Source organism: Balaenoptera musculus, chromosome 13 (assembly GCF_009873245.2).
Source record: "Balaenoptera musculus isolate JJ_BM4_2016_0621 chromosome 13, mBalMus1.pri.v3, whole genome shotgun sequence".
Taxonomy (NCBI): domain Eukaryota; kingdom Metazoa; phylum Chordata; class Mammalia; order Artiodactyla; family Balaenopteridae; genus Balaenoptera; species Balaenoptera musculus.
The window spans coordinates 12,021,506-12,033,827 of record NC_045797.1 but is presented as its reverse complement, the minus strand read 5'-3'; the positions used below and the strand labels follow the sequence as shown (position 1 = coordinate 12,033,827).

At 44.6% G+C, this 12,322-nt stretch overlaps 1 protein-coding gene across 4 annotated transcripts in view; it reads right to left on the bottom strand.

Moving 5' to 3' along the window:
- Positions 1–4,874, bottom strand: part of TTL (tubulin tyrosine ligase) — a 38,241-nt gene extending 33,367 nt beyond the window's left edge. For 3 of the 4 annotated variants that reach the window (XM_036873410.1, XM_036873411.1, XM_036873414.1), the window contains exons 1-2: positions 4,518–4,874; positions 1,066–1,144 (exon numbers count right to left, since the gene is read on the bottom strand). In XM_036873410.1, the coding sequence (XP_036729305.1) occupies positions 1,066–1,144; positions 4,518–4,674 (236 nt within the window). In that variant the 5' untranslated portion in view covers positions 4,675–4,874. Of the gene's footprint in view, positions 1–1,065; positions 1,145–2,400; positions 2,468–4,517 lie in introns of all 4 variants that reach the window. The other variant, XM_036873413.1, reaches the window with a different exon arrangement.
- Positions 4,875–12,322: the final 7,448 nt, after the last annotated feature.

Here is a 12,322-nt window from a genome sequence, read left to right as displayed (position 1 = left end):
GCTTTGGGTCAAGTCTTCTAGTGTCTTCTTACCTAAATGATTCGTTTGGCTACACACACGTGTTCACTAGCCACTGTGGAGGGAATACTGGAGACCTGACTTTAGGGGCCACACCCCCCTTTCATTTATACAGCGTGAACTCTGACACGCACATTATTCCGAGCCTTTATGTAAAGTAACTCAACTAATCCTCACAACAACCCTGAGGTAGTTGCTATTATTTTCCTCGTTTCACAGAAAAGGAAACTAAGGCATAGCGTCAAACGCTCACTCTGTGTCACTGTGTTACACGCTTTACATGCATCAGAGCCTCTTTATGAGGGATGCACCGAGGCTTAGAGGGATCAGAAAATGTGCCCAAGCTGCTAAGAGCTGAAATTAAAACCCAAGCTGCTGATCCTAGATCTTAATCACTGTATAAGCCTGCTTCCTTCCACCTTATGACACGGTTCTTTCGGCACCTGGCTGTAAGTCCACTGCTCAGAGATGGGTGGTGCAGTAGACACCGGTATATCCTGCCCAGGTGTCCCTTCTGAGGGACCCCTGGCTGCTGAGCTTTGGCTGCCAAGGGCTTAGGCGCGCCTCTTCTCCAGGGACCAGCCCGTGCCTAGAAGCGCTGGGGAAGCTGTGTCCCACCCGCAGCCGGTGGCTGTGCGACGCCAGAGTAGAGAACATCGAGGGGCTGTTCACTGCCAAGCTCCACGGAGTCAGGCTGAGGCGAGACTTGAGCTGAACCCACCTCCTCGCTTCGCGTCTTCCCCAGGTGCCCTGCCCTTGGTTCTGAGCGCGTTTCTCCTGCAAGCCCTCCCCTTATAAATCACTTGCGCCAGAAGCCCTGTCTCAGGCTCTGCTTCTAGGGAGCCTCAACTTAAGGGACAGACAGGCTTCACCAGGCACATACAGCCAAGCTTGGACTGTGACGAAAAGCTGATCTTTGTTGGCTTTTTAAATAAAAGTGTTTTCTCCCTTTAAAGACGATTTCACACTTTTGCTTAACTGCTTCAGGATGAAAGCTCAAAAGGTTCAGGTGAAAAATGGAAAACACGGGTCTTAAAGAACACTTACTTCACTAAAGAAGCTTTGCGACACAGTTTGTCAGCTCCCCTGTAGTAATTCACCAACTGCATCAGGCCAGGCTCATGACCTGTGAAGGGAAGAAGAGGCTCAGAAGGGAAACAGACAATTTCTCAAGTGGGAAATGACAATGTCAGCACCAGCGCGCAGGAGGGAGAGCAGGGTCATGCTTAGCTCGTCTTTCTCCCCTTTCAGGACTGGGTGTTGGAAAGGGAGCGATTCAGTTGCCTGGCCCCTCTACGCCCCTTTGCTCAGCATCTCACTGGCAAGTCTCACCATCCCCAGACTGGCTATTATGATACTGCCATCGTAGGTCTGCCAAAGACCACTGCTGCCTCTGTTTTTTCTTCTTTGGGTGGGAGAGTATTTTCTATTTCGCCTCTCCTGGATCCCCGCACACTTGGCTTAACACATATGGATTTAGTCACCTCTGTACAGTAAGGACTTAAACAGTCAGGCTTTTGATGTTGCTACCCTTGCTTTCTACAGTCATCAAGGAAGGCCGTAGAACTACGATCCTGCTGTTCTCAAGCATGTCTCCCTGTGCAAGCTTCTAGGAGGGCCACTAGAAGCTGAGGGGAGGTAGTGGAGAGGCCGTGTCCGTAAATTCAGAAGCCCTGAGGATGTTCTGTGCGTCCTCTCACAGGGAAACCCATTTTCAATAGATTGTACTGCATGCCCCCTCCTTTTTAAAATTAGGGCAAAAGGATACAAATAAAAACAAAAGCCTCAATTTAAAAAAAATTTTATTATAGTATAGTTGACTTACAATACTGTGTTAGTTTCAGACGTACAGCAAAGTGATTCAGTTATACATATATATATTTCAGATTCTTTTCCATTATAGGTTACCACAAGATATTGAATATAGTTCCCTGTGCTATACAGTAAATCCTTTTTATTTTTTATGTAGTAGTGTGCATCTGTTAGTCTCATACTCCTAATTTATCCCTCCCCCCCTCCCCTTTGGTAACCGTAAGTTTGTCTTCTATGTGTGTGTCTGTTTCTGTTTTGTAAATAAATTAATTTGTACTATTTTTTAGATTCAACATATAAGTGATATCATATAATATTTATCTTTCTCTGTCTGACTTACTTCACTATGATAATCTCTATAAAAGCCTCAATTTATGTTTAACATCTTAAGAAAATGCAGTTTTCAGCAACACAAAAATAGAACCCAACAATGGGAGCTTGAACTGAAGATGCCAGAGGTAAGACTAATTCATCTGAGAACAGCATACAATCAAATAAAAAGTTTCAGGCGCTAACTAGCTCTCACCATCTCCCTGGACAGACGGACTGGTTCACACCTGAACTACCCACCTTCACATCACCAAGGCAGCAGCATTCCTTGGCCTTTATCCGCTGGGCCATCTCCTTGGGTTTCGAACTGTGTGAAAGGTAAATATCCTTAACAATGAAGGCATATTATAACCATCTGGTTGTGGGATGCTGGTTTTTTTGTTTTGTTTTTCTTTTTGTTTTCTTTTTCTTTTTTTTTTTTAAGATGCTAACCTTTTAAAAAATGTTTATTTTATTGAAGTATGGGGGGTTTTTCTGGCTGACATTCTTTTTAGAATTTTTCTCTTTTTAAATTTTATATTTGACTATAGTTGAGTTACACTGTTGTGTTAGTTTCTGGTATACAGCAAAGTGATCCAGTTATACATATGCCAATAGTTTGCATCCGCTAATCCCAAACTCCCAATCAGATGCTGTTTTCTTTCCCATAAAAACCAAATGTTTCCTGAGCAGCTGCTGACTTCATGGTACCTGTTTAGGATTTGGACCTTCTAGGATTCTGCTCCTAACCCTAATCCTACACCCTAGTCCTGAGCCCCACAGCAATGCCGATCACCCCTGCAAAGAGCCATTTTTGTCAGTTTTTAATTTTAGGATTCCACCTAAGCTCTTTCAGCCAGGCACTGACCAGTCCAAAGAGGAAAGTCAGGCAGGCAGGGAAGCAGACAGAGCAAGGAGGAAATAAACGTTCTCAACTATACGCAGGTTTTCTTCTTTCAGGGAAGGTGTTCTTCTCGCTGAGGGCTTCCTGGGGAGACAGTTTAACAAAAGGGACTCAATCTCCAGGCACATTCCCTATATTCGAAGATTTCTGGGGGTTGGAATCAGCCCTTCCATGGAGTCCCCAATATACATCATAAATTTGTATAACAATAAAAAGTTGTCCATGGTCTCATTTCAAAGAAAAAATATCAGGAAGGCTAGGCTGAAACCCCCTTCATTCCTCAAATCATTACAATTCTACAGGCTCCCACCCAACTGTGCTCTATCAGCTCACCAAGGGCTAGTCAGTTCCAAATGGCTATTTTCAGTATTTGCCTATTCAACCTCTCCAACCCGCTGACCACACCTATTTCTAAAAACTGTCTCCTCTCCTGGACGTAGAACGCTGTTCTCTCTGGGATGCCCTCCAAGGCAGAGATGACTTTTCCTCGTTATTTTCTCCCCTTCTATCTTTGGCAGTACGATGGGGTGCCCACCCCAGGGGAATTTTGGCAGGGCACACGGCGACCCCGAGTGAGGCTGCAATTCCGGATGACTGTGCAGGGAGGAGAGGCCGTGAGACTATGTGCAGGTCAGTGGGATGTAAATGGCAGTGATCTGCACAACTTCTGGATTACGTCATCTAAAAAGGAGCCGTTGGTCCTCTCCTTCCCCCTGCCTCTTCCTACAGGGGAAGATGTAGACATGGGGGTGCCAGCTTCAACCGTGTGAATGAAGGGAACTCCCTCGGAGAGAGTAGGGCAGAGAAACCTGGGTCACGTAAAATCTGCATTCAATGCGCAACTGTGAAAACGTGTTCTTTGGTGAAACTAAGGGAAGGTCTAAAATCAGACACCCTTCCGCCCTTCCCCGGGCTGGGCTCACTGCTGAAGCTCCGGTTTTCGGAATCCAGAGGTCTTTTCCAAATCCCCTGACGCTTTATCTGAGCCTTCGGGGAGCTGAATCCTCAGGGTTTTCAACACACACAAGCTCCCCTCCCGAGCCAACACAGGCAGGGCGGAATCCCCGGTGGAGGAAATTTGCAAGATGACTCCAGCCTGATGTCAGCCGCCGGCTCCGCGGAGCCTCGCCCCGCCCGGCGATCTGCCCAGCCGACCTGCCCGATTTGGAGGCGTCGGGACCGGGGAATCCGGGGAACGCGCGGCATGGGCTCCCCGCTCCCGAGGCCGACGCCCCCGGGGCTGCAGGGCCGGGTCATTGTCAGGAGGCGGCCGCCGTCCCGGGGGCCCGCACCGCCACTCCCGCCCCGAATTCGATTTGGGACCCGAGAAGGCATGAAAAACAACGGGCTTGGCCCTTTAGGGATGCATTTCCTTATCCGCCCGAGGAACGACAGAGGGGAAGGTTTCTGACCTTAAGACAAAAGCGCTCGTTCTACCGGGAGGAGCGGGAGGGCGCGAAACGGGGAAGCTCACCCAGTCTCCCGAAGGGCAGCCGGTTCCTTTCTCCCAGCATCAGGTTGAACCTGGGGTTGTCCCGCCGCAGCCTCTTCCAGTGGCCGGTGGCGAGCAGCAGCCGGGAGACCTCGGCGTAGACGCTGCTGTTCTCGTCGCGTACCACGAAGGTGTACATGGCGAAGGGCCGCGCGACCGGGCCGCCCCGGCAGCCGCCGCAGGAACCAGCCAGCCAGGCGGCGGCTCAGCGTAGGACCCGCCCGAGCGCCAGCCGGGATCCGGCCCCGCCGACCCCGCCGACCCCGCCCCGCACGCTCCGGCCGCGCCGCTGCGCCCGGCCACCGCGCAGCTAGGGTTCCCCTGGCGGCCCGCGCCCGGGTGCCCGCGCGTCGGCCCGAGCGGCGAGCGCAGCCCGGACGCCGCGCCCACCGCCGGCGCAGCCCCGCCTCCGGCCCGTGATTCCGCGCGGCCAGCCCGGCGGCGGGCGGGCGGGGGGGAGCCTGTGCGCCTGGGGCGCGCCCCGCACCCTCCCTGAGCCGGCTGCCGGCGGCGGAGGGTGCGGGGGCTGGAGGAGGGGGGCGCGGCTTGAGCCGCAGCCTCGGGAGCCGGTCCCCAGAGGGACCGGAGAGTGGGGCAGTCCTCCCGAGCCCAGGGTCACTGCCGGGGGCGGAGGGGGGCGGCGGTGCCAGCGGAAGATCCCTTTCTAGGGGGCTTGCTCCGGTAGCTTCCCACCTACTATTTCAAAGGGACGTTTTATGGATAAAAACAAAAAGTTATACGGCCCCCATCCTGTGTCCAAGATGCGCTTCTTTGACTTTCCTGCTTAAAGACGGCGGAGAACCAGAAGCGTTCCGGTGGCTGTTGGTTTCCCTTTGGGTCGAATGCTCCTTTCACCTGCTGAGACCTCCTGCGTGGCACACAGCCAGGGGGTGACTTCGGATTCCGCCAGGCACTCGCATACAGGCCCTGGGGCGCCCTGGACTCCCCCCTGCGGTTTACCGGCGTTGGGTCACTCGCTTTCTCTTCTCCGGAGCGATTTCCCCTTCCGAGTGTGTGCGTGGCGGGGTTCTTCGAAGTCCCTTCGGTCCTGATCTCACTCTGACTTCCTTTTAGGAAACGATTTTTGGTGCATTTGAGGGCCAGCGAAAGGACTCTATCAGATTTCCCGTAAACTTCCTACACTTCCCCGTAAGATAGCCACATCAGCCACGCGGCTCACATCTTTTACTCTTCTTTAGAGAAAGAACATCCTGGGACGTCTCCCCGTCCTGCTCTCCCTGTGCTCATGGTGTCTAATTAGCATATCGTAAAAGCGCTCTCCTCTCCCCCATTTTGCCCACATTCCCAGCGGCGAATACTCGCCTATTCTACGCCCAAGCCTGCAGCTCGGCCACCACCTGGAGGCATTCACTGTGGGTGGGAAGCTCGCTCAGAGGAGGAATGGGGCAGACTCAGGAGTGCCGGGTTGGTTACATTTCCTCACCCCCCCAAGCCCGCCCCCAGCAGTCAGACATCCAGGAGGAATGAGAGTTGGTAGATAGTCCCCCGGCTTCCTCACCCCTCCAGTGAACGAACCGGCGGGGAGGCATATATCCTGCACTCTACTTCGAGGTCATGTGCAGAAGCGTTCCAGTTGTCCACAGCTTGTAACCTGCTCATTCACGCACCTTCTCTTGTTGGAGTCCTTCCTTTTCCTGGTTTACTATCCCACCTCTCTTGGGATCACTTCCCAAATAAACTACTTGCTCTCAAATCCCTGTACCAGGACCACCTTTTTGGGGAACTCAGGCCCAGACATTGTAGCTGCTTCTCTTCACAGCCAGTCATCTCGGAAGAGACACCCACTTTGATCGTGCCCCCTTCCTCTTCACTCACTCACTCCTCCTGCATCACCCGCTCTCCCCGGCAAGCTGGCTTCTCTCTCTGCCACTCCACAGCCACGGATGTCATTAGGAACATCAGCGACCTCTGAATTTCCAAATCCAGTAGTACTTTTCTCCTTTTTCTCACCTACACTTTGTAGTGAACATCTTTTTTGTTTGTTTTAGTTCTTGTACAGCACCCCTTTTCTTTTTTAAAACAATAATTAGTTGGGGTTTGGTTTTATTTATTTATTTATTTATGGCTGTGTTGGGTCTTCGTTTTTGTGTGAGGGCTTTCTCTAGTTGCGGCGAGTGGGGGCCACTCTTCATCGCGGTGCGCAGGCCTCTCACTGTCGCGGCCTCTCCCGTTGCGGAGCACAGGCTCCAGACGCGCAGGCTCAGTAATTGTGGCTCACGGGCCTAGCTGCTCCGCAGCATGTGGGATCTTCCCAGACCAGGGCTCGAACCCGTGTTCCCTGCATTGGCAGGCAGATTCTCAACCACTGCGCCACCAGGGAAGCCTCAAATCTGAAAGCGTAATCAAGGCCCTTAGATGCCAAATCCCATATCCTTTCTGCTATGCCAAACCTTAAGAGGATGTGGTGAGTAAGTGGAGTCTTAAAATTTTCCACTTTTGCTTAATACTCCTACTAGCAATTACAACACTATTATTGTTATTATTCAGCAGATTATATATGCTAGGTACTTGCTAGGCATTTTATAAATATTTTTTCAATTGATCCTTACTATAGTTCCATGAGGTAGGTTTATGAGTGTCTTACCCATGTTACAAAGGAGAAAATGAAGCTCCAAGAGATTAAGTAACTTACTTGGGCATTGGTACCCATGTCTCCTGACTGTGCTCTAACCACTCCCACTTTTAACCTGTGTTAGGGCAACAGTAGCAAAAAGGAACACAATCTCAGAACCCAAGCAATTTACAGTTTAGTTGGTGAGATTAAGCATGCACAAAGGGAACCATTATAGTAATAAATTTAAGATAATTGATAGACCTAAATAAGTAGAGGTGCTAAGGGTATAGGAATACAAGAAGCATTTGCGAGAGGGGGAAATAATCAGGGAAAACTTCTTAGATGAAATCAGTTTTGAAACAGATCTAGTATGGAAGGAAATAGTCCCATGTCTATTGACCAAAGGAAAGGCCAAAGGCTACATCTTCCTTTACCCAATTTATCCCTCTCCCACCTGACTTTGGGTATCTCTAAGGAGTCGGTTTGGCAATTTGTATCTTTTTAGGAATTTTTCCATTATGAAAGTTACCCAATTTTTCATCATGAATATGTTTGTAATATTCCCTTACATTCCTTTTAATTTCAATAGAGTCAATAGTGATGCATCCTATTTTGTGTCTAATTTGACTTCTCTCTTTTTTTTCTTGGGCAGTCTAGGTAAAGGTTTGCTAATTTTGTTGATCTTTGCAAAGAACTAATTTTTAGTTTTATTGATTTTTCTCTATCATTTTCCTGCTTTCTATTGCACTGATTTTTGCTCTAATCTTTTTTATTTCTTTTCCTTACTTTGGATTAAGTTTGCTCTTCTTTTTTAACTTTTTAAATGTGGAAGCTTAGATGATTGATTTAAGATTTGTTTTCCCTTTTTCTTTTCTGTTTTTTTTTTAAACTAAAAGCATCTTTTTAATTGTGGAAAATATGTAAACATTTTAAAGGTGAAAGACAAAGTGGGGGGAAATGTTTGTAGCCCGTACAATTAGCAAAGGGCTAATTTCTTTAATATATAAAGAGCTCTTATGGGTCAATTTTTTAAAGAACAATAAACCAATTTTAAAAATGATCAAAACACATAGACAGGCTTTCAGATTTTTTTTCCACAACTCACACACACACACTGTATTTTATTTTTACAAGAGATAAATAAACTGACACCAAGCATTGTAAATGGATGACCACAACAAAAGCAACAATGATTGCAATTACCAAACACTTTTTTCCCTTTTTCTACTTTAGACATTTAAAGCTATAAATTTCCCACTAAGTACTGTTTTATCTGCATCCCACACATTTTGATCCATTGTGCTTTCAGGTTCATTTAACTAAAAATTTTTTCTAAGTTCTCTTGTGACTTCTTCTTTGACCTATCGACTATTTATCAATGTGTTTTAATTTTCATATATTCAAGAATTCCCCAAATTTCTTTCCGATGTTGTTTTCAAATTTAAATCTACTGTGGTCAGAGATCGTACTTTGCATGATTTCAATCCTTTTTATTTATTGAGACTTTTATACTTTTATGGCATAGCATATTGTTTTTCCTGGAAATGTTCCATGTGTTCTTGAAAAGAATGTGTATTCTCCAATCATTGGGTGATGTATTCTATATATACCAGTTAGGGTGCATTTGTTGATAGTACTGTTCATGTTTTGCTCATTTTCTGACTAGCTGTTCTATTAAATATTTAAAATGGGGTCTTGAAATCTACAACTGTATATGTTAAGTTGTATATTTCTCCTTTTAAATCTGTCAGTTTTAGCTTCATGTATTTCTTCACTGACCAGGGATTGAACCCGAGCCCCAGCAGTGGAAGCACCTAGTCCTGACAACTGGACCACCAGGGAATTCCCTAGCTTCATGTATCTTGGAGTTCCATTGTAAGTGCATTTACATTTTAATTGTTACATCTTTCTGACAGATTGACTCTTTTTATCATTATGAAATGTCCCATTTTGTCTCTGATGATATCTAAACTGGGTAGCTTAAAACAACAGAAATTGATTCTGTCACAGTTCTGGAGGCTAGAACTCTGAAATCAAGGTGTTGTCAGGGTCATGCTTTCTTTCAAGGCTCTAGGATTCTCAAGGGAAGAATGTTTCCCTGCCTATTCCTGGTATTTGGTAATTGCCAGTAATATTTGATGTTCCTTGGCTTGTAGATGCATCACTCTGATCTCTGGCTCCATCATCACATGGCGTTCTCTCTGTGTGTTTGTCTCCAAATTTCTATGTTCTTATCAGTACATCAATCATTGGATTAGAGCTCACCTTAATTCAGTATGACCTTGTCTTATCTTGATTACATCTTCAAAGACTCTATTTCCAAATAAGGTCATATTCACAGATTCTGAGTAGACATGAAATTTGGGGGGAATGCTGTTCAACCCCATACAGCACTCTAGCTCTCTTTTGGTTACTATTTGCAAAGAGTATCTTTTCCCAAAATTTTACTTTCCCTTTATTTGTGTTTTTGAATCAGGGTTGTGTCTCTTGTAGACAGGATTGGACTTTGCTTTTTTATGCAGTCTTTCAATTTCTGCCTTTTGATTAGGGTGTTTAGATAATTCAGATTTAATATAATTATTGATATTGTTTGTTATATATTTGTCATTTTGCTATTTGTTTTTTATTTCCTCCTTCTTGACTGTCTTCTTTTGTGTTAACTATTTTTAGTATGCAATTTTAATTCATTGTTCATTACTTTTAGTATTTTTAAAAGTTATTTTCTTAGTGGTTGCTTTGGGATTGTAATGTACATCTTAACTAAAAAAAAGTCTACTTCAGTTTGATAATAACTTAATTCTGGTAAAATAACTAAAGTTTCCTTCCATGTAGTTTCATTCTGTTTTTCCTCCCTTATGCTTTTATTGTTATAAATCCAACAATACGGTCTCATAAATATTCCTTTATATAAACTTATATCTTTTAAATCAGTTATGAGGAAAATTGTGTATTGTTTCTGATACTTATGTAAGTACCTTTATAGAAATTCTTCATTTTTTTTCTGTTGATTTGAGTTACCATGTGGTGTCATTCCCCCTTCAGGCTGAAGGACTTTCTTTAATATTCCTTATAAGACAAATCTACTAGCAATGAATCCTCTTAGTATTTGTTTATCTGGAAATGTCTTTACTTCACCTTCATTTTTGAAGGGTATTCTTTCTGGATATAGAATTCTTGGTTGATTGACAGCTTTTCTCCCCACTGGCACTTTGAATATATAATACAGCTACCTTCTGGTTCTCATTGTTTCTGATGTGAAGTTAGCTGTTAATTGTATTGATGCTTCCCTGTACATTCTGCTTTCAATGATGAAAGGGTCTTTGGCTTTCAACAGTTTGACTATAGTGTGTCTAGGTATGAATAGCCTTCTTGGAATTTGTTGAGTTTCTTGGATTGATAGATAAATACTTCTCTTTTAATTTGAGAAGTTTTTGGTCATTTTTTCTTCAAATATTTTTCTGTACCTTTTTCTCTCTCCTCTCCTTTTGGGATGCCCATTAAGTATATATTAGGACACTTGACGTACAATAGATCTTTGAGGCTCTGTTCATTTTTCTGCACACTTTATTCTTTCTGTTGTTTAAACTGGACAATTTCTCTTGATCTATCTTCAAGCTCACTGATTCTTTATTCTGCCATCTTGAATCTTTGTTGAGCCCTTCTAGTGAATTTTTTATTTCAGTTATTGTACTAACACCAAAATTTTTATTTTTTAATAATTTCTCTATCTTTATTGAGATTCACTGTTGATTGTTGCCTTAATTTCCTTTGAGTCTTTGCACATAGTTTTATGTGTTTGAACATACTAGATCTGCTTTGAAAACTTTGATAAATCTAACATTTTTAGTCACTTAGAGACAGTTTCTATTGACTGCTTTTTTTTCTTAAATATGGGTCACATTTTCCTTTTTATTGCATGTCTCATAATTTTTGTTAAAAATTGGTCATTTTAGGGACTTCCCTGGTGGTCCAGTGGTTAAGACTTCGCCTTCCAACGTAGGGGGTGTGGGTTCGATCCCTGGTCAGGGAGCCGGGATCCCACATGCCTCATGGCCAAAAAACCAAAACATAAAACAGAAGCAATATTGTAACAAATTCAATAAAGACTTTAAAAATGGTCCACATCAAAAAAAAAAAATTGGTCATTTTAGTGACTCTGGATTTATTTTGTCTCCTAAAGTTGTTTTTGTAGCTGTTTATATGTTTAGTGGTTTGCCTGAACTATATCTGTGAAATCTGTCTGTCTCCTTTGTGGTGTGTGACCACATCTTCATAGATGGCTTTACTCATGAATATATTTTTGTTTTTATTTTTAAGCCTTGTTTCTATGGTTTCTCTGTGTCTGCACAGCCCAGTGGGTCAGCCAATAATTGGACAGAGATTGTGCTCCAACACCTCAAAGCAGTTAAGCTTCATCTTCTGCTGATGCATTTGTATGTAGACAGGGGAGCACATTCATGGTTTAGTCTGTCTTGGGGTTTGCTCTCTGATGGGCCTTTTGCGTCTTCTATGCTTATGCACAAGACCTTAGTGTCAGCCAGGAGTCTCTAAATAGCTTGAGGATTCTTGGTCTCTGCTACATATGTGCAAAGCGTTAGCAGGGAATGTGCTTACCCCAGTTACAGCCTCAACCTCTGGCCGGTAGAAATGAACGCTTGGCCCTCCCCAGCTCTCGTGCCTCTGGGAAACCACTTTCACTGACAAGGACCCTGAGTGTGGGCATAATCCACTGCTCCAAATGGAGTGAGCCCCCTTTGATGGCAAGAGCAAAGTTGCTGTTTCTCATGGTCTTCCCTCCCTGACAGTACTCCACATTGAAGGGATAGACAGGATCAGCCACAGACTAGAATGCCATAGATTTCCACCAAGTCCAGCATTTGCTAAAGCATAAACACTTCTCAGATTGTTGAATGCCTATGGTCAACTTCCAGAGTGCTGAAATTATTGTTTGGGGGCAATTTTGTCCATCTTTATAGTTGTTTTTAGGGAAGAGCGTTTGACAATCTCCTCACTCAACCATAGTCAGAAGTCCTGCCTGAAATCATTATCCTTCCCAACACTTTTGTATTTAATTCTTTGAATCAAATTCCCTCTGATTTAAGTACCTAAAGTGCTTTCTGTTTTCCTGATCAGACACAACTCAAACATCATATAGTCTTTAGGAACTTATTGCAGATCAAGGAATGAGTGATAATTTGAATAGGAAATAATT